General features: G+C 52.4%; 9 protein-coding genes and 1 non-coding gene across 10 annotated transcripts; 3 read left to right on the top strand and 7 right to left on the bottom strand.

Moving 5' to 3' along the window:
- Nucleotides 1-54: 54 nt before the first annotated feature.
- On the top strand, nt 55-1,705 carry mcsA (putative citrate synthase Cit1; the record flags this gene model as incomplete). The annotated part of the gene is made up of 3 exons (XM_024824057.1): nt 55-102; nt 165-1,313; nt 1,374-1,705. The coding sequence occupies 3 exons, from the start codon at nt 55-57 to the stop codon at nt 1,572-1,574; spliced, it is 1,398 nt and encodes a 465-aa protein (XP_024684541.1). The 3' UTR covers nt 1,575-1,705.
- Nucleotides 1,674-3,581, bottom strand: P174DRAFT_440556 (putative integral membrane protein (Pth11)). The gene is made up of 6 exons (XM_024827079.1): nt 3,060-3,581; nt 2,939-3,006; nt 2,638-2,887; nt 2,578-2,586; nt 2,305-2,528; nt 1,674-2,198 (listed from the first exon to the last, which is right to left on the bottom strand). Exons 1-6 carry the CDS (start codon nt 3,271-3,273, stop codon nt 1,743-1,745), a joined length of 1,221 nt encoding a protein of 406 aa, XP_024684540.1. The 5' UTR covers nt 3,274-3,581; the 3' UTR covers nt 1,674-1,742.
- Nucleotides 3,582-4,573: 992 nt separating this feature from the next.
- On the bottom strand, nt 4,574-6,644 carry P174DRAFT_440555 (FAD-dependent oxidoreductase). The gene is made up of 2 exons (XM_024827078.1): nt 6,149-6,644; nt 4,574-6,049 (listed from the first exon to the last, which is right to left on the bottom strand). The coding sequence occupies exons 1-2, from the start codon at nt 6,326-6,328 to the stop codon at nt 4,682-4,684; spliced, it is 1,548 nt and encodes a 515-aa protein (XP_024684539.1). The 5' UTR covers nt 6,329-6,644; the 3' UTR covers nt 4,574-4,681.
- A 106-nt stretch (nt 6,645-6,750) lies between these two features.
- On the bottom strand, nt 6,751-8,989 carry P174DRAFT_450292 (putative very-long-chain acyl-CoA synthetase family protein (CefD1)). Its single transcript, XM_024828921.1, has 4 exons — nt 8,934-8,989; nt 8,747-8,875; nt 7,357-8,698; nt 6,751-7,301 (listed from the first exon to the last, which is right to left on the bottom strand). The coding sequence occupies exons 1-4, from the start codon at nt 8,941-8,943 to the stop codon at nt 6,887-6,889; spliced, it is 1,896 nt and encodes a 631-aa protein (XP_024684538.1). The 5' UTR covers nt 8,944-8,989; the 3' UTR covers nt 6,751-6,886.
- A 376-nt stretch (nt 8,990-9,365) lies between these two features.
- On the bottom strand, nt 9,366-10,066 carry P174DRAFT_459437 (uncharacterized protein; the record flags this gene model as incomplete). The annotated part of the gene is made up of 2 exons (XM_024829763.1): nt 9,366-9,794; nt 9,920-10,066. 2 exons carry the CDS (start codon nt 10,064-10,066, stop codon nt 9,366-9,368), a joined length of 576 nt encoding a protein of 191 aa, XP_024684537.1.
- Nucleotides 10,067-11,144: 1,078 nt separating this feature from the next.
- On the bottom strand, nt 11,145-12,472 carry P174DRAFT_503197 (aminotransferase class I/II-fold pyridoxal phosphate-dependent enzyme; the record flags this gene model as incomplete). The annotated part of the gene is made up of 3 exons (XM_024831143.1): nt 11,145-11,650; nt 11,702-12,318; nt 12,390-12,472. The coding sequence occupies 3 exons, from the start codon at nt 12,470-12,472 to the stop codon at nt 11,178-11,180; spliced, it is 1,173 nt and encodes a 390-aa protein (XP_024684536.1). The 3' UTR covers nt 11,145-11,177.
- Nucleotides 12,473-13,045: 573 nt separating this feature from the next.
- Nucleotides 13,046-16,347, top strand: bioDA (adenosylmethionine-8-amino-7-oxononanoate aminotransferase). The gene is made up of 5 exons (XM_024831142.1): nt 13,046-13,437; nt 13,485-13,817; nt 13,850-15,398; nt 15,479-15,609; nt 15,893-16,347. The coding sequence occupies exons 1-5, from the start codon at nt 13,153-13,155 to the stop codon at nt 16,238-16,240; spliced, it is 2,646 nt and encodes an 881-aa protein (XP_024684535.1). The 5' UTR covers nt 13,046-13,152; the 3' UTR covers nt 16,241-16,347.
- Nucleotides 16,348-16,392: 45 nt separating this feature from the next.
- On the top strand, nt 16,393-17,942 carry P174DRAFT_503195 (biotin synthase; the record flags this gene model as incomplete). The annotated part of the gene is made up of 2 exons (XM_024831141.1): nt 16,393-16,889; nt 16,941-17,942. The coding sequence occupies exons 1-2, from the start codon at nt 16,674-16,676 to the stop codon at nt 17,940-17,942; spliced, it is 1,218 nt and encodes a 405-aa protein (XP_024684534.1). The 5' UTR covers nt 16,393-16,673.
- Nucleotides 17,943-19,865: 1,923 nt separating this feature from the next.
- Nucleotides 19,866-21,272, bottom strand: P174DRAFT_440549 (uncharacterized protein). Its single transcript, XM_024827077.1, has one exon. The coding sequence runs from the start codon at nt 20,895-20,897 to the stop codon at nt 19,977-19,979; it is 921 nt and encodes a 306-aa protein (XP_024684533.1). The 5' UTR covers nt 20,898-21,272; the 3' UTR covers nt 19,866-19,976.
- A 786-nt stretch (nt 21,273-22,058) lies between these two features.
- P174DRAFT_t67 lies at nt 22,059-22,194 on the bottom strand. Its single transcript has one exon. It is a non-coding gene; the product is annotated as a tRNA-His (tRNA).
- Between the last annotated feature and the right edge of the window lie 514 nt (nt 22,195-22,708).

Genomic DNA, 22,708 nt, shown 5'->3' with positions numbered 1-22,708 from the left:
TCTTCTCCTTGTCCCCGCATCATAACTCACATCCCTTGATATCATCCCATCACAATGGCCATGACAATGAGATCAACACGCCATGCTTCCAAGCTGGCTCAGGTGAGCAATCCACCCTTGCGCAACGATCGCATACAAAGAACTCATCCTGTCATCCCCTCTAGACTGCCCGCTTGGCTCTCAACAATACCCGCAGATACTCAACGGCCGAACCAGATCTCAAGACCGCTCTGAAGGCAGTAATCCCCGCCAAACGCGAACTGTTCAAGCAGGTCAAGGAACGTAGCGATGAGGTGATTGGTGAGGTCAAGGTCGCCAACGTCATTGGTGGCATGCGCGGTCTCAAATCCATGCTCTGGGAGGGTTCCGTGCTGGATCCTGAGGAGGGCATCCGTTTCCACGGCAAGACCATCAAGGACTGCCAAAAGGAACTGCCCAAGGGCCCGTCAGGCACCGAGATGCTCCCTGAGGCGATGTTCTGGCTGCTCCTAACGGGCCAGGTCCCCTCGACCAACCAAGTCCGCGCATTCTCGCGCGAGCTGGCCGAGCAGTCCCATCTGCCGCAGCACATTTTGGACCTGATCAAGTCCTTCCCCCGGTCCATGCACCCCATGACGCAGCTGTCCATTGCCGTGGCGGCCCTCAACACCGAGTCCAAGTTCGCCAAGGCCTACGAGAAGGGCCTCAACAAGGCCGACTACTGGGAACCCACCTTTGACGACAGCATCTCGCTGCTGGCCAAGATCCCGCGAGTGGCGGCGCTGGTCTTCCGCCCGGACGAGGTGGACCAGGTGGGCACCCAGGCCCTGGACGCCAGCCAGGACTGGTCGTACAACTTTGCCGAGCTCCTGGGCAAGGGCGGCAAGGAGAACCAGGACTTCCACGACCTGCTGCGCCTCTATCTGGCGCTGCACGGCGACCACGAGGGAGGCAATGTCTCCGCGCACGCCACCCACCTGGTCGGCAGCGCGCTCAGCGACCCCTTCCTCAGCTACAGCGCGGGGCTGCTGGGTCTCGCCGGTCCGCTGCACGGACTCGCCGCGCAGGAGGTCCTGCGCTGGATCCTAGCCATGCAGGACAAGATCGGCACCAAGTTTACTGATGCTGACGTGCGCAACTACCTGTGGGATACGCTCAAGTCGGGACGCGTCGTCCCTGGCTATGGCCATGGCGTCCTGCGCAAGCCCGACCCGCGCTTCCAGGCGCTCATGGACTTTGCTGCGACCCGACCAGATGTCCTGGCCAATCCTGTCTTCCAGCTCGTCAAGAAGAACTCGGAGATTGCGCCTGCTGTGTTGACCGAACACGGAAAGGTATGCGCCTCTTTTTTTCCTGGAGATACTTTTCAATGCGATGTACTGACGAAGTCACAGACGAAGAATCCCCACCCGAACGTCGACGCCGCTTCCGGAGTCCTCTTCTACCACTACGGCTTCCAGCAGCCTCTATACTACACCGTCACCTTTGGCGTCAGCCGTGCTCTGGGACCATTGGTACAGCTCATCTGGGACCGGGCCTTGGGTTTGCCCATCGAGCGACCCAAGAGTATCAACCTGCTGGGATTGAAGAAGTGATTCTTCACGAAAATGACTGACGATTTGTATTGCCTGTGATATCAATGTTTGTATTTCGTTTCTTCGTTTCGTAGCATTAGATGTAGATCAATGATAGATTACCGTCATTAGCAGAAACAAAAAGGTGTAGTTCTATACTTTGTAAATACATGGGTATCAAAAACGCCATCAATCACTAGTCCACCCACAGCCCTTCACACTATGGCTCTCAACCCTCACCTCCGTCATCGTATGAATCCCGTTCTCACTCATCCCCTTCAACTCCGCCAGCGTCGTCTCACTCTCGCTCCCTTGGCCCCGCGAATGCGAATTCGACGGCCCGTTGATATGCGCACACCGCGCAAGTATCCTCTCCTCCGAGTCCCCGTCCGAGGAGACTTTATCTCGTTCTCGATCCCGCTCTGCGGCTGTCGACATGATGGTCGTCGTCGCGGGGATACTACTATCGAAAGGACGGGAGCCGGAGCCATGGATATAGCCTCCGCCGGGAGGGCGGGTCGAGGGCGAAGTCAGGCGGTAGGATTGCGATCGGTAGCCGTTCGCGTGGCGGCGGCGGTGGGTGGAGGAGGTTAGGGAGAGGGAGTGGAAGAGGGGGCCGTAGGTTGGGATGCAGGAGATTATTACCTAGATCGTTAATTAGCGAGCGTAGCGAGCGACTAGGTGGTGAAAATGTAGGCAGTGAAGTAGCGTAGCGAGCGATGATTGAGTGAGGAAGGAAAAGGGTGCTTACACCAAGACTAATTTCAATAAGGGACCAAAGGACGATAGGCTGGCTATCTGTATAAGTCTTCAGGTCCTTGATTGTAAAAATGCGGATGATTTGGATGATGGTGACGAAGAAGCCGAGGGCGAAGACGGCGACGAGAGCAGCTTTTTGGCGGCGTTGGAGGCGGAGGGTTATCAGGACGGGGAGGGGGAGGGCGATGATGATGCAGTCGAAGGCGAGACTCGTCCCTAGTATACTTAAGTTGCTTGCTTACTGCTAAGTGAGTTATGCTCGTACCTGCGAGTGCTGCATGGGTGTTAGTCTGGCATGTACAATCTGGCCCGGGAGGGGACATACCGTAGTAAGATGCGACAGTATCGATGCAGCTGCCTTGGATAGACATATCCCATTGCCTGGCTATCGGACGACAGGCGAAACACAAAACGAACGTAAAAGCCAGCTGGTTACAGACACAGGCGACAATGACGGCGATGATGACGATACGGTAAGCCTTGACGAACCCGCCTATACGGAGATACGAGGCCAACAGCGAGACTTTGAAGCCTAGCAGGGCCAGCGTGTAGACGGGGCCGCCAGCATATTGGACCTGTAGTCAGTCAACACCAGATCTTAGGTCAAGAGGTCAGGGCAAACGGACCCTACTGAACGGCACGACATTTTCCTTGGGAAAGTATTTGGCATTTAGTCCCAGACCCCATCGCGATTCTATGCCAGTTAGCATCTTAGCCTTGCAAACTCCAGAGTGGCAGAAGACTCACGCACAATGGCTATGGCGCCATAGGCGATAGCCAGAATGGAACTGGACAGTGCGGCATAATCATCGACCCATCCAGCGCGCTTGGTGTGGATGCGCACGTACAGTCGCAAAAGAACGGCAAGAAAGGCAACAATGGGGAAAACCAGGCAGATGGCAATAACGCGGGGGACCTGGCTGTGAGGATCGGGGGTTTTGAGATTGTACACCCAACCCATGGCTTGCTAGGGAAGCATCTCACCAAGGTTGTTCGACTGAATATGGAGATACGAAGCTATTGACCGCAACAACAGACGCGCATGAACTGGAGGTTTTGACTATTTTCTACTTTAGCCGGATACTTACTCAGGTACAATTAAGTTTGTGGGATTTACGTAGTAGATCGATATTCAGAGTGAGGATGTCCACTGAATCTGGACAGATCTCCACCTGTTTCTCTGACTATTCTTCTCTGCTTATCTCCTGCTGGACTGGGAATAGAACTTACTAATAGTGAGGAAGATCGGCACAGGATCAAGGAACACGCCGTGGAACAATGGAAGACCAGCCTTTCCCGGCCACTTCTCCGACGAATCATCTCCTCGACTTGGCAAATAGACCGAAAGACCGAGACTGTCTCAGTTACGGACTGGAGTTCGGACTACGGAGTACAGTCAGTCCGTCAGTAGGATAATTTTTTTTCCCACTATTCCAGCCCGACGGACAATAATCCCTTGTCTATGCACATGTATCCTGCACCAGAATGTTATAGTAGCATAAGTGGAGAAGGAGAACTGCTGATCTTCTACCCAAAGCTGATGAAACCATGGTTCATCATTTCATGTTATCTTGGCTGCGATCTTGTCAGTGTCACTCCATAGATACTGTAGACACCCATACTACCTCCCTTAGTACCTAAGTTATTGCAGTAAGCAGGGTAAAGTAACTACTAGGTACTAGACTAAATAGGCAGCTCGCTTGAGAACTTCAACCAACCCAAAAGGGCAAAACACCGGGAATCGCGGAAGCAAAAAGGCAGGTGATTCATTTATTAAGCTTCCGCCACCGGGAACATCCCTGTTCGTGGCCCCCAAACTAGGGCCCAACTTAGTCCCTTGTTCAGTGTTCATTGGGCGCATCGATCCCGCGGTGGATTGCAGGTTTATATTGTACCTGACCAGTAACGAAGCAGACCCAGTAGAGAACCATCTCCTCTGTCCACAGTTGCCAGGTTCCCTGCTGTCTAATAGATGGATGGATAATTGCCGATCGTCTAGACTCTGGACTCATGCCTTAATATCGGTAGACGATGATACAGTTTCAGCTTGATGAATGCAACTGCGAGCACGGATATAGATAGACTTCCTCGTGGTGTTGAAATCATTGATCCTATTAATGATGCGGAGTGAACCTATCCAGTTACCCTAGTCTTAGATTAGCTCAATCACCTGACCTAGTGAATCAAGTGAGAACTCTACTCTAAGCGAGCTAATAGTCTTCTCATAGTAATTAATAGGTAGGCTAGTGGCACACCAAATCCCGATCACGTTACTCGCGTTACTTATCTGCTGAATAGTCTAGGTGGAGTATATCTACTTACATACATACATACATACATATATACACTGTTCGACTGCCGTACACTGGCTATGGCTTGGCCTTGCACAAGTGTCCATCCGACCTGACGGTCCACTCGTCCGACCCCACAGCCGTAGTCCCATAAAACATACTCTGCGGATCATACTTGGCCTTGACGGCCCGCAGTTTCTGATAGTTTTTGCCATAAAACGCCGTCTTGAAATCGGGCTGCCGGAAATCCGCCTCGTTGAGATACGCCCCGGACTTCGGCGCCAACGCCTCCAGCCGGGGAATGTACTCGTCCGTCATCTTATGCTGCAGCGCGATCATGTCGGCCGTCGGAGCGGTCCAGTTCCAAGGAGTCGTGATGACGGTGTCGATCAGCGTGTCGCGCCAGGCGGGCAGCACCGCGTTGTAGACGTCGCCGGTGACCGCGGTCGAGACGTTGACTCCCACGCCGATGAAGGTGGCGCCGTCGGACGTGATGGCCCGGTATGCGGCCGTCAGATCGGCGTTGTTGGTCTGCACGACTGACCGCGGGATCAGCCAGCCACCGTACTGCGCGATGCCGACCTCGATGGGGCTCTGCATGGCCTCGAATTCCGCCAGGTAGCTGTCGAACTGCGCTGCGTAGGTGGTATACTTGATCCCCAGCTTGGTCAGCCCGTCAGTAAACGGCTTAACCAGCTCCTGCAGCGTGGCCACAGGAATGTTCGGCCCCGTCAGCGGCGAGATGGAGAAGCTAGTGTTGGTAAAATACCAGACACTCATGGCGCCGGCGTCGACGATCGCCGGCAGCGTCGAATGGTACAGCGCAACCGCCTCGTAGAACGTATCCTGCGAGATGCCAGCGTTGGTAAAAGTCAGGTTCAGCCCCGAGGCCGGCGTCCCCGTGTGCGCCTTGGACGTCATCGACCAGACCACCCCGTAGGTGCCGCCGCCGCCGCCGCTCAGCGCCCAGTACAGGTCCGCATACTCGTTGTCGCGGTTGGCCACGATGAAGTTGCCCTGCCCGTCAATCACCTCCCACTCGAGCACCTGGTCGGCCGCCAGTCCGTGCCGCGACGCCAGCGCCGAGTGCCCGCCGCCTTGGGTGTAGCCGCCGGCCAGACCGACGGTCGGACACTCGCCGCCGACGACCTCGAGCCCCTGCGCGTCGGCGGCCCGGTACGCCTCGATGCCTTGCACGCCGGCGCCCAGCTTGATCGCCTTGCCCTTGTAGTGCGTGTCGGACCAGTCCTTGATCTCGATGTCTTTGAGGTGGTGCGTCCAGATCCCCAGGGCGCCGGCCCCGGTGGACTTGCCGTTGTAGTCGTGGCCGGTGTTGCGGACGACCACGCGGATGTTGTGTTTCGTGGCGAACTGCACCGCCTTGGAGATATGCTCAGGCTTGCCCACGTTGACCGCGTAAACGACGTAGTTGCCCAGTGTGCAGGGCTTGGAGACGGGGTGGAACGGGTCGCAGGTGCCATTGGTGAAGAAGGGGCCATGATCGACGAGGAGGATTCATAGCTGCTTTTATCAGTTCTGGATCACAAAAGAAGAAGAGGACATTACGTACTGCAGCTCAGGAAGCTGCCATTGGGCCTTTAGAGCCTCGCATGTGGCAGCATCATAGTTGGGCGCATGGCAGGGAGTTCCCAGCGGGATCGTAGCAACCAGTCGGCCGTCAATCGTCTGGTTGAAAGCAGACCAGACCTTGGGGAAGGCCAGCATGCTTCTCCGGGGAAGCATCGACAGTTTGTTTGGGAAGTGTTGGAGGCAGATGCCGTAGAAGACAAAGCCAGGAGGCCGGTCAGAACCGACCAGCCATGGGTCGTAGTGGGGAACATCTTATCGGTGTATCACCCGTGAAGCAGTTGACGTCTCGACGAGGATGGACGACAGACGAGGGATCTCTTGATTTATTAGTTCATTCCCTCAGCATCCGTCCCACCGGTCACTAACCTGTGCCATCCGACGCTAGAAGCCACCGCGTGGGCTGGACAGGAGTTAATCCGATGCTAATTCCTTAGTCGGTGGAGATGCTTGAGTATTACTCCGTAGACTAATCAGTCGAAATTGTTCCTTGAAATATAGTTGAGGGATTTTGTCTCGCTGATAGTCAGCTTTCCATTATTATTTTTATCAAGTATCCTCGGCATCTCCATTCCATCCGCAGTAATATGCATATTCATCCCTTGACGCACAGCTACCCAATCCACTCCTTATCTACATAACACAATGTATATTATCTTGCATACTTGATACTTCTATCCAGTATCTAGATCCAGACTACAAACGAGCACCTCCCACCAGCGTCTCCCACTCCCTCTTCCCAAACTCAACATATCCATCTGCCCCCGGCGCAAGCCAATAAAACTTATCGTCCCGCCCCTCAGGCACTTTACTCCCAATCTTAACCGGGTCGACCCCCTCTTCGCGCAAGGGCACCTTGTTCTGCTTGTGGTTGTGGATATGCGCCGACGTCTCCACGATCCGCAGAAACACCGGAACAGCGTACCGGGGCAGTCTTGCACGCGCAAAAGCAGCCAGACCGCGAAAGTCGAATGCGTCTCGTGCCTCGGGACTGAGCTGGAGCGCTGCGCAGCCGGCGCGGCCTTCGTGGTTAGGGACCAGAACGCCGTAGACGTTGGCTTCTTGGATGCCGGGGTATTGGCCTAGGATTTCGGCCACCTCAGCGGTTGCACTGCGTCCATTAGTAATTTTGACTTTATTTCTAAGGGGGAGAAGGGACAGCTTACACATTCTCGGATTTCCATCGAAAGGTATCGCCCAGCCGATCGAGAAAGTACCAGCGGCCGTCGCTCTGGCGGCGTAGCGCATCGCCGGAGCGGTACCACAGATCGCCCTTTTTGAAGACGTCGCGCAGGAATTTCTTCGATGTGGCGCTTTCGTTGCGCCAGTAGCCTTGGAATGCTTGCTCGCTGGGAACATTGACGATAATCTCGCCGCCTTTGTCGTACGGGGCCCGGATGGCAAACCCCGTCTTGGGATCGCGCAGCACATCGCCGGTGGTGGGATCGATCTCCACAGGCACAAACGTGTTGTGCATGACAGCTCGCATGAGCAGTCCGTGGTGGCCGACACTCCCTGCCGTAAACGGGCCCTTGTTGAGATTGAACAGCCCGAAAAGCCCCTCGGTGCTGTTGAAGAACTCGCCGACGGCACTGATCCCGAACCTTTCCCGGAATTTCTCCCAGATGTCTGGTCGCAGTCCGTTGCCATACATGCAGCGAACGTGGTGGTTGCGGTCGTCCGGCGAGGGCGGTGCGGCCAGCAGGTACCGCGCGACTTCGCCGACGTACACGAAGATCGTGGCGTGGGAGTCTCGGATATCGCGCCAGAAGTTGCGCACGCTGAACTTCTTGCCTAGGGCAATGCTGACGCCTGTGGTGAGGCAGACCATCATGGCGATCGCCGATGTGCCGTGGTACAGGGGCATGCAGCTGTACCAGATGTCCCCACCGGGACCGTCAGTGTCCTCCATTGATCCGCGACGCAGAGCGAGCGTGCTGTACAGTCGTGCCATGGTGAATGCGCAGCCCTTGGGCATGCCGGTGGTGCCGGACGTGTACAGTAGGATGGCTGGATACTCGCCCGACATATTCTTTGCGAGCTCCTTCGGTGGCTTCGTGGTGGGAATGGTGGATACTTGCGAGGCGAAGGAGTGGTCAAGGTAGATAAGTTCCATGCCGAGTTGGCCTTCAATAGCTGCTCTGCTATCCTCGATGCGCGCGCGACATGCTTCATCGTCATCCACCAGGACAAGCTTGGCTCCACTGATCTTGAGGCAATGCACCAGCGCATCCCCGGTCAGATTGTAGTTGATCGCAGCGGGCGCACATCCAATACTGCAGAGAGCAAGCCACGCGATCATAAACTCGGCCCGGTTCTGCAGATAGAATGCCACCAGGTCCCCTTGCTTGACACCTTTGGAAAGAAAGTAGTGTGCATATTGGCAAGCGAGGTTCTGGACGTCCCGGTAGGTATAGATTCCCTCCCGTGTCCACATGCACACCATATCCGGGTACTTCTTTGCTGTTTCAAGGAATACAAACCAGACATTTCCAAGGCCCTTGGCGGCTGGTTCTCGTCAGCGTGATTTTGCAGGTACGAGGGAGGGCACCATACCAGCTTGTTCAAAGGAACGCGTACTTTTCCATGCGACGTACAAAGTCGAGATGTCTTTGACGAGGTGGAACTTGGCGTTTAGATACGCCGCCAGCGTAGCACCTCCTGCTACTGCGGCTGCTGCGACGCCTACAGTATTCGATTAGCCAGGCTCTGGATGTCAATGGCTCAATGAGTGTAGACGTACCTAGACTCATCGTGCGAGTAGTGACAGATGTAAACCCAGTAATTCGGTCGTGTAAACGTTATCAAAGCAAGAAATAGTAAAAATGAATGCAAGCAGTGAATGTTGTCTAATAGTTGAGACAGCTATTGCCGTTGCCGAGCTGTCGGTCTATTCCTCGGTTCATCATCGACTTCTCCGCATCTGGCATTTAACTCTCGGTCTCGCGAGTCAGTTTACTGGTTCGGCTCTGACGGACACATAACATACTAGGCCAGTCAGGGATGATAACCATTCGTCTCATTGGTGATTATCCTTTGGCAAAAGAATTTAACCAGTTCTTGTCTTGAAGAACAAGAATGCGGGGAAGTAAGCTCCGACGGCAACTCGCCATCCAGGATGATAAATCATATTTCATCAATCATTCACTCATACACCACTCTTCAATATCATTCTTCAAACTGAGCTGCCTGCAGGAGCAGCAGCACCATCACCACCAGCAGCACCACCCTGCTTCTTCTTTTTCATCGCCTTCTTCCGCCGCTTCGTCGGATGAGCAGTGGTATGCGCCGCAGCAACAGTAGCAAGAGTAGCAGCAATGGTATCGTACATCTTCTGAAAGTCCTCGTTATTAAAGTAGTCGTACTCCTCGTCGTCGTACTCTTCATACTCTCTTCTCTTGCGCTTTCTGCCTCTGTTCTTTCTCTCGCCTATCTCATGACGAGCATTTGCATCCCAGCGTTGTCTAAACGGGAAGGGCGGAGCAGAGAGATGGACGCCACGGAAAACGCACTCAGTCGCTTCGATGGCCAGCTTGCTTTTCCAGTTGATCTTGTCATCGCTGTCGCTGTCGCTCGCGGCGAGGGCAGCTTGCTCGGTTGGGATCTGGATGGTAGGAGCGGGGGTCGGGCGTCGAGTGGCGGAGAGGTCGGCTCGGACTGCTATATCATGATCCATCAGTATCTATCAGTATTCTGCCTGTAGATTCCTCAGACGGAGAGCGAGATAACGCGCCTGCGCGTAAGCGACCACCAAATCCGAGATCTCGTACAGCGTCTGGCAGCTCTCGGCGCCGGGACAGGTGAGCTTGTAGCAAGAGCTACAAGACTATCTTCTTCAGTAGTATCCTGTGCATTGTAAATTGTACTTACAGCCATGGTTTTAGTTGAGACAACAACCGGAGGGAATCTGTGTTGTTGTGATGGTGTTGTGATGATTTGGATCCGGTTCGAGGAAGAAGTAGCAGCAGGTGACGACGGTATACAGACCCGTTGCGCCTACCTCGCGTTTGTAGCCCAATTTGATTATATGGGTATGGAATTCCAGACTGCTTGTAAAGCAGCTAGTCGATACTTGAAATAATATCATGCTACGTTGGTAGCTACACGCGATCTCTATCCAAAAAGCATCTTGCATATCAAGTCCATTGTGTCCTGAGCTACCACAGAGATAAACACTGTCTCTGGACCTGTCTGACTGGCTCGCAGACTGTCATGCTATCTCGTTTTCTGATCTACTGTGCCAAATCAATTAACTAGGCTATTATAAAAGCGGTCTAGGAGAAAAATGCCTGCAACAACTTCATTGGGGTAGTTCTCTGGGATAAACAGTGTAAATTCACAGGAATACACAGTCATGGCTATCTTCATATCCTGGTGGTCACCCGGATGCCTAGAAAGGTCCCAAAGCCACAGCTCCATCTCATCTTGCTGGTATGACTGCTCCACTAGATGTTCGTCGGTCTCTGACGCTTTCCACGCAGGAACCATACCCTATCCCCGACGATGAGTCTGTCTGCTCATGTCTTGCGAGGCCCAATTGCTTATTTTGTCAACCTCTTGATACTCGTGTTCTATGGGATGCGAGTGCACGACATGCTAGGGTTGACATGTGTGTCAGCTAGATTAAATAAATGCGCAGCCTTGCTAGCTAGCTAGATTGAATACATGAGAATCAAGGGGTGAAGTTATAACCGAGGAGCTCTCAGATTTACCATGAGACAGTGAGCATGAGGATTCAGACAACTCGAAAATACCTAATCCCCTCCTATAACTACCATCAAACTAGCAGCCACACCTTCTATACCTACTATTGCAATAGTTCTGGGTGCTATTTCAGTGGAAGGACTGACAGTCTTACTTAGCCTTATATCTATGACATAAATTGGAGCCTAGCAGCTCCAGACACATCTATGGCGACTGGATCCTTCTTAGTTTCCTTGATCTCTAATACTGCATTTTTCTATACTGGCTAGTTATATTCAGCATGTCATAACCTAGCAACCTTCTTCTCCGTCGTCTGGCCCAGCCAAACCTTAAATGTATCAACCAACCCATCAATTTCCTCCACCGTATTACCAGCATGAAGGCAAACCCTCACCCGCTCTCTCCCCGCCGGAACAGTAGGCGCCATAATAGCGCGGACCACAAACCCCTTCTGCTGACAGGCCGCGGCCAACTGGCGCGGGAAGCGGCTACGCACGGAGAAGATGGGCGAAGTCGGGAAATGATCCACCTGGAAGGCCGCGGGGTCCAAGGCGTCCAATTCCGCGAGGCGGTCCCGGAAGTACGCGACCAGCTGCTGCAGTTTGGTCTGATGCTGCTCCGTCTCCCCCTCAGCCAGGAGCTCGTACGCAGCGCGTATGGACGCAAGGAAGGGGAATCCCATGGCAGTGGTGTAGATCAGGCTTCGCGCGTAGTTGATCAGGTAGTCTCTTGTGTCGGGGCAACAGAGCACAATTGCTATCTACTTTAGTTTCCGTACCCATGCAGAATGAAGGGGAAAAACTTTACCACCGTGACTTGCAAGCGCTTTGCCGAACGTATGCACCCGGATGAACATGCGCTTCTCGACGCCTAGGCCCTGTACAACGCCCGCACCGCGCGGCCCAAACACGCCTGTGGCGTGCGCCTCGTCGACGATAAAGTAGCCATTGCCTCGGGGGAGAAGCCGATCAACGACCCGGATAAAGTCCTGGATCGGCGCAATGTCGCCGTCCATGCTGTAGATGGACTCGATGGCGATAAAGACGTTGCGCGAGCCCGTCTGGATCAGAGGGTCGTCGGCAATATGCGACTGGAGGACTTCATCCAGGCTGCTGGGGGAGCTGTGCGAGAACGGCAACCGCTTGCCAGCTCTCGATAACCGCATACCCTCGCGCGCGCTTGCATGGATGAGTTCATCGTACACGATCAGGTCTCCTGGCTGGGGGATGCAGGAGAAGACACCGACGTTGGCGTCGAAGCCGGAGTTGAATAAGAGACCGCTGGGAGCGCTGTGGAAGTCTGCAATGAAATTTTCGACTTCCTCTGCGTATGTTGAGTTGCCGTCCAATAGACGCGACCCTCCGCTGGCGAATGGGTACAGCGGGGAGCTTGGTGGAGGAGGTCTAGAAAGCGTTCTCGAAAGACTGGAGATGTCGACAGCGATAGAAAATCATTCGAGGAAAAATCTACTGAGGACTGAGGTAGCACGGTCAACCGTCGACGAGAGGACTTGGCTTCTCTGCGAAGGAGTGCTTGACGCAGTGACTCCCGGAGGGACTTGGGAGGGGAACTATCCATTGTGACAGGCAATGGTAGACTTGTCACTGACAGATTACCGGAAAACGCAGTCACACAGTGACACAAGGGACAGATGATCTGGGGTAGACAGATAGACTAAGGAAATAAGGACATGACCGTCCAAATCCAACACTCTGGAGTGGAGCCCGGAATTGGCGATTAACAGCATTGTTGTGGTGGATCGCCTATTGGTACTTTTAGCATTCATGCCTTGTTGGCAGTGTGACACCGACACATTTTGATAAAAATAATAATAGTAATAGTAATAGTAATAGAAAATACAATAATATTAGATTGTGGTCATTGCTTCACAAAAGCCAGCACTAGTTTGGACAAACGAACTGTGCTGCCAGGGACCAGGACCAACTGTTGGTCCCCAACAGCAGAAACAGTTGGTATTGGTGGGACATTCCCTGGTGCCTTGCTGCCTTTGTGCCTAGTGGGCTGGCAGGTAACCGGATTAGCCTTAGCGCCTGATGGATGCCTCGGGCCCTCGGCCACCTAAGTAATAAGTTATAATAACAGCCGAGTATTATTATGGATCCTTGGAAAGATGATATGATTCACCGAGATTAGATTGCCCTGCTTATAGTCGGCTATGCGGCTATCATCGATATCACTCACATCTCTACTTTGAATAGTGAGATATCGCTGTACAGGTCACAACATCCGATTATCTGATGCCTCCGGTTCGAGCGGCCTTGTGGCGCACTCTGCGTGCCCACCAAGTCTACGGCGCCAACACGGACGTAGGCAAAACCATTGTGTCTACCATTCTATGTAATGCGGTACAACGTCGCAAGGCTGAAAAGGCGGCATTCCTGAAGCCAGTCTCTACAGGGCCATTGGACGAGGCAGATGACAGACACATCCAACGTCATGCGGCAGGTGCATTGACCAAATGTTTGTATCAATTTGATGAGCCGGTGAGCCCGCATATCGCTGCTCGACAGAAAAACTTCGTGGTATGTTTGACAAGGAATTGCTGCTCCGAAACAAGCTAATAAGATAGATCCCTCGGGACGATGATATCCTCGGTTCCGTGCATAAGACACTCTCCGAATGGGCCCGCACTGGAGTCAGTTTCGCTCTCGTAGAGACTGCCGGCGGAGTCCATTCGCCTGGGCCGAATGGTAACTCGCAGGCAGATCTTTACCGGCCCCTTCGTTTGCCGGTGGTTCTTGTCGCAGATTCGCGACTTGGGGGCATCTCGTCTTCCATTTCCGCCTACGAATCACTACTGCTTCGCGGTTACGATGTCAATTCAGTGCTCCTGTTCCGCGACGATTACTACAAGAACCATGAGTACTTGGGTGACTACTTCCGCAATAGGAGCATTCCCCTTGTACCACTGCCACAACCCCCAAACGCCCACAGTCGCAGGATGCCGCGTCCCTGGCGCAGGACGAGGAGGCCATGGCAGGCTACTATCAGCAAGTCGCGCAGGAATCAGACGTCCAAGGTCTATTGGATGAACTAGCGGCGAGAAATGCCGAGAGAATCGATCGTCTAGAGTCAATGGCTAGTCGGGCTCATGATACGATATGGTACCCCTTTACGCAGCACCATGGCATGACGGTCAAGGATATCACTGTGATCGACTCTGCACATGACGATTACTTCCAAACTTTGGAGTCGGGTGGCAGCGCAGATCAGGGTAGTTTGCAACCAACGTTTGACGGCTCAGCGTCGTGGTGGACTCAAGGTCTTGGACATGGCAACCCGGAGCTTGCCTTGTCGGCTGCGTACGCAGCTGGACGATATGGACATGTCATGTTTGCGGGGAATGTTCACGAGCCCGCGCTATCGCTCGCAGAGCTCCTGAAAGACACTCTCGGAAACCCTCGGCTCCAGAAGGTCTTCTACACCGATAATGGAAGCACGGGGATGGAAGTGGCTGTGAAGATGGGTCTTCGTGCGGCATGCCATCGCTACGGTTTCGACGCCAGCAAGGAACAGATCAGTATTCTTGGCCTCAAGGGAAGCTACCATGGCGACACGATCGGGGTCATGGATTGCTCGGAGCCGTCGACTTATAACCAGAAGGTCGAGTGGTACCGCGGTCGCGGCTACTGGTTCGATTTTCCCTTGGTGAAAATGTCCCAGGGAACTTGGAAGATTGAGATTCCTAAAGAGCTGCGAAACTCCTTGGGCGAGGATCTCGAGTTTTCCTCGTTGAACTCGGTATTTGATTTGGAGAGCCGTGTCAAATCGGAAGCGGGACAACGCTACAGAGATTTCATACGCACTACGATTGAAGACCTGGTCCACAGGCAAGGAATGAAGTTCGGTTCTCTCATCATGGAGCCTATCATTCTCGGAGCCGGTGGAATGCTCTTCTGTGATCCCCTATTCCAACGATGCCTCGCAGACGTGGTCCGCAGTCATCCAGAGCTCTTCACGGCCAACGCTACAGATACAAACAGCCTAGGATCGGAGACATCCTGGTCAGGTCTCCCGATCATCTTCGACGAGGTTTTCACTGGACTCTACCGTCTCGGACGCAAGTCAGCGGCCTCCTTCCTGAATGTCCATCCTGACATCGCCGTGAACGCGAAACTCCTGACAGGTGGTCTTCTACCTCTTTGCACCACACTTGCGAGCGATGAGATTTTCCAAGCATTCTCCAGTCCCGAAAAGAGCGATGCCCTGTTGCACGGACACAGTTATACCGCGCACGCCGTCGGCTGCACGGTCGCAGTGGATTCCCTGCGAACCATGACGAAGATGGAAAGCAGTGGGTCATGGAACGCGTACCGCAATGACTGGAAAGCAGTTGATGTGTCTGGGGAAGATAATTCCCCGGAGGCCTGGTCGGTGTGGTCCCGCGATCTGCTGCGTGACCTGTCATACGCCGAGTCGGTCGAGAGCGTTTTCGCTCTCGGCACCGTACTCAGTATCTCACTGAGAGACGCCCAAGGCGGAGGTAAGTCTCGTCCTCTCTGCATGAGATTATTTCGACCGATTCTAGCCGGCTAACATGTGACGTCGTCTCCACTACTCTAGGCTATACCTCCACCGCAGCCAAGGGCCTGCAGCAGAGATTATCGGCGGGCGGGCCAAAGTTTAACGTCCATTCAAGAGTGCTGGGAAATGTGCTCTACCTCATGTCGAGCGTCACGTCGAAACCCGAGACTGTGCGGGGGTTGGAGGCACTGCTCCGGTCGGCGTTGCTTTGATGCATCAGCAAATAGATTAAGTGACGAATGATGAAATTCAACGTACTCCATATGCTCCGTAGATAAGGTACCAACTACCAAGGATAGACTAGGTTGTGAGAGCGATCCGCGGAAAACGATGGTCCGAATTCGCAGACCATGGATTCTAGAATCGAAACCAGCTAATTTCGAACCAAGAATATGAGATGGAAACCTGCAGATTCTCTTGCTCTGGCGATCCCCTCACCGAACGGCCCGACAGAGGGGAATGTCTATCACCAATCAACTATCAGTATGGAATACGCTAAGATATTATCAAATTGATTTGCATCAGTCAAAAGATAACTGCCGGTTCCGGTTGTCCGACCAGTCGATCCAATTGGTCTATCCAGAAGTCAGAGCCAGGGACAGCGGAGCCTTTTCCCGCCAGAATCAGGAACGAAAGACACTCAACGCTGGAGGATCTACATCATCAAACATTGTGTACGTACTTTCAATTACGATGATGGTAAACAGAGAATATGAAAGAATGAATGAATGGATGGATGGATGTAGTATTGAATTGCAATGTGGATCACAATACATCATCAGTTCTGTATCCGCGCTCTGAATTCAACCATCGACAGATGCGGTTGGGGTCAACAAGAACTGTACAATTCCGGAGAATAGTGACTCATCTATTTCATAATCCAATTTCGTACCTACAATTAAGTTATGACTTTGCAATATTAATCAATTGACTTTCTGAATTCTTTCTGCAATTGTTGATGCCAATTAGCAGTAACCTTATTGGACCCTTTTTCTCCAACCCCCTCCCCACACTCTTCTTCCTCATTCCGGTGAAGCACTAAGATAGACGGATTCTCCCTCCCAACTACGTGTACTGCCCCTCTCTCCCTTGTCCAAACTCCCGAGGTTCAGTCCAGAATGCTAGTCTGATCAATTAGCCTCTGTATTAGCCTCTGTATTGACGATTATTATCGCTCTCCCTTGCGCAATTTCCTATCCGTTCTTCACCACCACCACACCACACCACAAACAGCATGTCGCTATCTCTATCGCGGTCCCTGCACAGGGCCCTTCTGAGGAGATCTTATGGCACAGTCCAAGCTCCTCCCAGTGCTGCATCACTTACAGCCAACCGCATTGCTCCCGCCCTCCAAGAAGCAACCGCCGCCACGGCCCCGCGCACCAACTGGTCTCGGGAAGAGGTCCAACAGATTTATGAGACTCCTCTGAGCCAATTGACTTATGCTGCGGTAGGTCGATCTCACCTCATTATTTTTGATGCATACTGATCTGTCTGACAGGCCGCCGTCCACCGCCGCTTCCATGACCCCGCCGCCATCCAGATGTGTACGCTGATGAACATCAAGACCGGCGGCTGCAGCGAAGACTGCTCGTACTGCGCGCAGTCCTCCCGGTACAGCACCGGCCTCAAAGCCACCAAGATGAGCCCCGTCGACGAAGTGCTCAAGGCTGCCCGCATCGCCAAGGACAACGGCAGCACCCGGTTCTGCATGGGCGCCGCCTGGCGCGACATGCGCGGCCGCAAGACAAGCCTCAAAAACATCAAGGAGATGGTCTCGGGCGTGCGCGCCATGGGTATGGAGGTCTGCGTGACCCTGGGCATGATCGACGAGAACCAGGCCAAGGAGCTCAAGGACGCCGGCCTGACCGCCTACAACCACAACCTCGACACCTCGCGCGAGTTCTACCCGTCCATCATCACCACCCGCTCCTACGACGAGCGCCTGCAGACCCTGTCGCACGTCCGCGACGCCGGCATCAACGTCTGCTCCGGCGGCATCCTGGGCCTCGGCGAGGCCGACTCCGACCGCATCGGCCTCATCCACACCGTCGCCAACCTTCCCTCTCACCCCGAATCGTTCCCCGTCAACGCCCTCGTTCCCATCAAGGGCACCCCGCTCGGCGACCGCAAGATGATCCCCTTCGACAAGCTGCTGCGCACCATTGCCACCGCTCGTATCGTCCTGCCGGCCACCATTGTCCGTCTCGCCGCGGGCCGCATCTCGCTGTCGGAGGAACAGCAGGTCGCCTGCTTCATGGCCGGTGCCAACGCCGTCTTCACCGGCGAGAAGATGTTGACGACGGATTGCAATGGCTGGGATGAGGACCGCGAGATGTTTGAGCGCTGGGGTTTCTATCCCATGCGGAGCTTTGAGAAGGAGGGCTCCACGCAACCTGCCGTTGAGGCGCCCCTGCCCCTGCTGCCCACGATAGTGTATCCGCTGCGCCGGCCGCAGCTAGCTCGTAGACCTAGTATCATATATATACATACATATGAATGATCAACGATATCAAGCCTGTATGTCTTTTCGCACTGCATCCAGACATAATCCATTCCGCCTGGCATGATGGTTTCGTCTACACTTGCTAATTTTCAACTTCAGAAAACGAAGCCGTAAAATCATGTCCATACTATGACCTTTCCAGTCTAGACATATCCAAAAAAATAAACTCATCAGCCATCTATTACTTACTTACATTCCAAGCCCAAAGTCCTTTCTTTATGCCCTTGTTCCAAATAACCCTTGACGTCCCCAGATTTCCTCCTGACTCTGCTGAGCCGCCTAAGGTTAACTATCTTTGCATGGATAGCTGCCGTAATGACGCCTCTTGTCTAGTTATCACCACCTTGAAATTCAGCATCAATAGGTAGCAGTCATCGGAAGATTCCCGCCATGCGGCGCCTCTTGTCCACTCTCTCCCCAGGCATTTGCAGCTAGATAGGTATCGGTATTGGTATTGATATCGACCGCTCTCGATCGTCCGAACTGGTATGCCATGTTGCGGTCAGAGCTCGTTACTTTCTTCGCCAACGGTTCGGTTCGTCGAGTACTGTACGGCTTGTACCTTAAGTTATCATCGTCCAGTACTAGAGGAGTCGAGGCTGCTTGCGATTGATTATTTCTGGAAATCAGGTCGCCATGTAAGCCCCAGCTCTCTGCTTGCTGTTTGCTGCTTGCTGCCGTGGCAGCCTTTCTTTCATTGATTTTTGATTATTGATGGAGGGATTGTCTGATTGCCCTCTCTGTCTCTGATTGCACAAAGACTGCCTTCATTAAGCATTAAGCCTGAAGATTTTGCACTTTACCTTACAGCCATGTTGTTCATCCTTAAGAAAGGTAAAAGGCGGTGATGGTGATGGTGATTGCCAGGAGATATTCGGGATATATGCCATTATTTAATAATCTGCATGTATTAGCTTCCTTCAGTGTTGGATAAGTCGGTGGAAGAGAAGTCGCAGGAGAGGACGTAAGGATGAAACACTACAAGTATTATAGTTCATCCACACATTCATAAAATGGCTGTCATTCACTAGGACCTAAAAGTAAGACATTACCCCATGTATACTGCATCCACAGTCTTATATGGATGACATAGTGAATAGATGACCAGATGTATTCACTTCGTACTGTTGGGATAGAAGAGCCTACATGAGCGGATGTCTTCCAGCTCTCCTGGATCTCCTGCTTGCTTCTTCCTCCTGCTCTCTTGTTGTTGATACATCAGGATATCGATTACCGCACCAGCTACTACTGACAGACTCGACTTCGATATACCCATTGAACAAAATCAGTATTATAAATGACATCCCAGTGGCTATTGATGTGATTACTCAAGTGATGATGCAGGCGCTCAGCCATGTGAGTATTTATCTCTTCTTCTGCCCCGTCCCCCTTTTCTTAAGCTTTCACTGTCTAACTGTGCCTTTAGCACTTGAAAATTCCGTACAGAAGCCGATTCTTCTATTTCGAAAACATCAAACTTGAATTCAATATGGCGCAGCCGCTGGCAGGTTACTAGCAGGTTACTGGACGCTTCCTATTATTGCGTCTTACCTTTCTGAGGCCAACCCTGCAAATCATCCTTATCAGGAACGGAGTTGAATATCCTCACCCACTAGTACCCGCTGCGCGATGGTTTTGGTACCGAGAGGGAACTGTATGTCCAAGCCGGAAGGAAGTTTGCGGCCAACATTGCTGTCACCAACATACGCCGAACCATATGCACAAAGTGATCATCGTCGAGACAAGAACAAGGCGTGGGAATGGATTACCGATTGGAGAACGACCATCTATGTATCCATTTAGCTCAGCTACAAGCTTTTCATGACTGATAGAGATGATTATATTTGCAAATCGAGCAAGCTGCTATTGATAGGTTTCTAAAGAAAGGCCGTTTCGTACTCATGATCCCCCCCCCCCCCCCAGGCATGACTGTACAGGGAATATCTGACTCATTATAATAATAACTTAGGAAGGAAGTGGGGTCACAAAAGTAAATAGACAAACACCAAGACTCCCCGCAGAATGATGAAATCAGGATGACCACACTGCTCGACAGTTGGGGCAGGACGGGCAGACAGGATCCCCGCGTGGGGTTCGAAATGCACGCTGAGTAGCAAGCCACACGTCGATGCAGGCTTTGTGGTAATTCTTACCGCACTGATTTTTGCAGTATACAAGGTCGTCAATATTGTCTTCTTCGTTGTCATCGTGTTCATTGTCGGACGCTGTGTCGGACACATTATTGTCATTTTCACCATCGCCGTCATCTGATCCCTCGCCGTCTTCATCACTGTCTTGTTCTCGTAGAGGACACATGCAGATATCACAGTCTCCTTCAATTGGTTTGCGAGTGGTTCTTCTGGGCTCGCTCTGAGCGACGGTTGGCTCCGCGGCACCACTGGGGACAGCTGGCGACGAAGACTCGGTAGATGTCCGGCTGGGAGAAAGTCCAGGCTCAGGTTGAGGTTCAGGTTGAGGCTCAGGTTCGTCCTCCCTATCTCCTCCTTCTTCCTCCGTTACAATAGCAGCCGACCTCTCCAACCGTGGGAGACTCAAAACTCTTTCTGAGAAACGCTGACCCGCCGACCCAGCAGTAAGCGAACGCGCCCGACTCTCCACAAGCTCTTGGAGGGATTTCGATATAGCAGCCAGAAGAGTCTGCTGCTGGAACGCCCGCAGCTTAGCCCGCCAGTCGCGGACCAGGTCGTCTGCCTGGTATTGGTGGAAGCGTTTGCAGAGAACTAGCGGGGCTAGCTCAATGAGCAGACCGTCGACGGGTAGGTCGTGTTGGAGGAATCTGGTGCCCTCTTTGAGGAGCCGGGAAGCCCTGTCTCGGTTGTCTTTCCTTGTTCGCATTCTGCAGCGGCGCCGTTGGGATGGGGCGTACCCGTAGCAGGTGTACTCGCATTCAGGGTAGACTTCGAGGATGGTAGATAGATCGGGATAGGACATTGTGCTTGCTAATGTGATGATTACCTGCCACTGAGGTGTGATGTCAATTCTGAGAAATGTGCTGTTGACTTGAAGACAACGACGACCACAGATATCTCAGCCCTTATATGCCATTTCCCCTGTACACCTTCAGCAACCAACAGCCTCTATCCACCGTCACGATCATGGCGACACAGCCACTGGCAGAACTGCATTGACTGTGCCACACATGCTATGCGTCTGAAAATATCCAAACCAAGGATGATTAACCTCACGGGGAAAGGCACCAAGGCAGCCAAGTATGAAACCCTGTTCACTGAGATGAAACAGCCAATTGCCATGGCCATGGTGAAGCCACATCGCTCATCTGGCCGTGCCAGACCACTGATAATTCAGGCATCGACATTCTTAAGCGCCTGGGCAGTTAGCCTTGTGCCAGCATTCCAAGGAAGATAGTGGCTTGTATGGTTACATCTGGCAGACGCTCCATTCCATTAACAGAACAAGTGCGACACGCCTACCAGGGCTAGAACTGCGCTATCTGCAAGTTACGACTCGCGTGATAGTAGTAGGGTAGTGTGGGTTACCGACATGCCCTATAGTTCGGCGCTTAGCAGGGATCTGATGGCCCTACCCCAGTCTAGCTCGGATGCGGAATGCTGTGCCGCTTGGGCTGGGCTTGGGCCTGGGCTTCTGAATGCTTGAAATAGATACAGTACCTTGTTGTTTGAGGCGGTGCATGCTTCCAAGGTCAAGGCCGTAATGGGAAACCCCGTGGGTTCGAAACCCTCTCTTGTCTGGGTGTGTGAGCCATACTGGATGGTCGACCAACTGAGAGGCTGGATCAACTGTGCTGATTATGATAAATAATATGCTCAGACTATGATGGGCAATGAGCATGCGGTCAGTTCGATAATCACCCACTGTATCTTTCTAGGGATGGGGTGGGCAAGCAGCTGGTGATAGGAATGTAGGCCCCGCAGGATGGCGTAAGGTGCTGTTTGGAGTTGGAACAGGCTAACAGTCGTCCTTGTGTCCTCACATGAGACGGCAGCCTTGTCATTGGCCAATGGCGCAATTTGATAAGTACTACCTACTCTGACCAGGCTAGATTCTGTTAAGAACTTAAGTGCCACGTAAAGGGGTCGGCGGCAAAGGCAAAAAAGAAAAGAAAAAAGATAATGACAAGAGTGGGATTCGAACCCACGCGGTTTCCCATTACGGCCTAAACGTAACTAGGTTGATCATTAGCTGAGATGCTGAGAGAGAAACAGGACACAGGGAACACTCACCGCCTTAACCACTCGGCCATCTTGCCCTTATTGGAAGTAATCTATATTCTATTCCTTTTATATGCGCTTTTTCAGAATCTCGAGTCTCAACCACTGAAGAACCACTATGTCAAATTTAGTGGAAACATTCCTAGCATAGTATTTTCATATATAAATTTATGCTGTTAATGGGGCTATATAGATAGTACTATCTAATCTATTATTTTATCTGGTTGTTGTTGACCTGTCTGTTGTTGCGGAAGGGTTGTGATTGGATATATATCCAGATAGCACACGTATATGGTGTACATTAATGGACGAGAGTGAATATTAAGGAGCCCATGTGACATGTACTAAATTACTAGTATGCTTAGGTAAAGTGATAAGTATACATACAGAAATCATATAATGTAGTTATAGTGAATCAACATAAATATGATAATAATTGCCATTGTATAGTCACAAAGATATACTATATCAACTGGAGTGATGCAGTACCAATACCCTTTTAGGAGATATGTCCACCTAACTTAACCTCTCCTAAACACATCTCTAAGTTAT

Source organism: Aspergillus novofumigatus (genome assembly GCF_002847465.1).
Source record: "Aspergillus novofumigatus IBT 16806 chromosome Unknown P174scaffold_3, whole genome shotgun sequence".
Lineage (NCBI taxonomy): Eukaryota > Fungi > Ascomycota > Eurotiomycetes > Eurotiales > Aspergillaceae > Aspergillus > Aspergillus novofumigatus.
This window is presented reverse-complemented; position numbering and strand designations above follow the sequence as displayed.

What these genes read in the sequence shown, in the direction of transcription:
- P174DRAFT_440556 (XM_024827079.1), bottom strand. Translation starts at nt 3,273, where the DNA reads ATGGGTTGGGTGTACAATCTCAAAACCCCCGATCCTCACAGCCAGGTC. An exon ending in TGGCGCCATAGCCATTGTGC is followed by an intron (nt 3,007 to 3,059) that starts GTGAGTCTTCTG and finishes TAACTGGCATAG; the next exon opens with AATCGCGATGGGGTCTGGGA. An exon ending in TTATTGAAATTAGTCTTGGT is followed by an intron (nt 2,199 to 2,304) that starts GTAAGCACCCTT and finishes TTAACGATCTAG; the next exon opens with GTAATAATCTCCTGCATCCC.
- P174DRAFT_440555 (XM_024827078.1), bottom strand. Translation starts at nt 6,328, where the DNA reads ATGCTGGCCTTCCCCAAGGTCTGGTCTGCTTTCAACCAGACGATTGAC. An exon ending in TAATGTCCTCTTCTTCTTTT is followed by an intron (nt 6,050 to 6,148) that starts GTGATCCAGAAC and finishes CCCGTCTCCAAG; the next exon opens with CCCTGCACACTGGGCAACTA.
- P174DRAFT_450292 (XM_024828921.1), bottom strand. An exon ending in GCGTTCCTTTGAACAAGCTG is followed by an intron (nt 8,699 to 8,746) that starts GTATGGTGCCCT and finishes GACGAGAACCAG; the next exon opens with CCGCCAAGGGCCTTGGAAAT. An exon ending in CGATGGAAATCCGAGAATGT is followed by an intron (nt 7,302 to 7,356) that starts GTAAGCTGTCCC and finishes TAATGGACGCAG; the next exon opens with TGCAACCGCTGAGGTGGCCG.
- bioDA (XM_024831142.1), top strand. Translation starts at nt 13,153, where the DNA reads ATGCCTCCGGTTCGAGCGGCCTTGTGGCGCACTCTGCGTGCCCACCAA. An exon ending in CTCGACAGAAAAACTTCGTG is followed by an intron (nt 13,438 to 13,484) that starts GTATGTTTGACA and finishes CTAATAAGATAG; the next exon opens with ATCCCTCGGGACGATGATAT. An exon ending in GAGAGACGCCCAAGGCGGAG is followed by an intron (nt 15,399 to 15,478) that starts GTAAGTCTCGTC and finishes CCACTACTCTAG; the next exon opens with GCTATACCTCCACCGCAGCC.
- P174DRAFT_440549 (XM_024827077.1), bottom strand. Translation starts at nt 20,897, where the DNA reads ATGTCCTATCCCGATCTATCTACCATCCTCGAAGTCTACCCTGAATGC.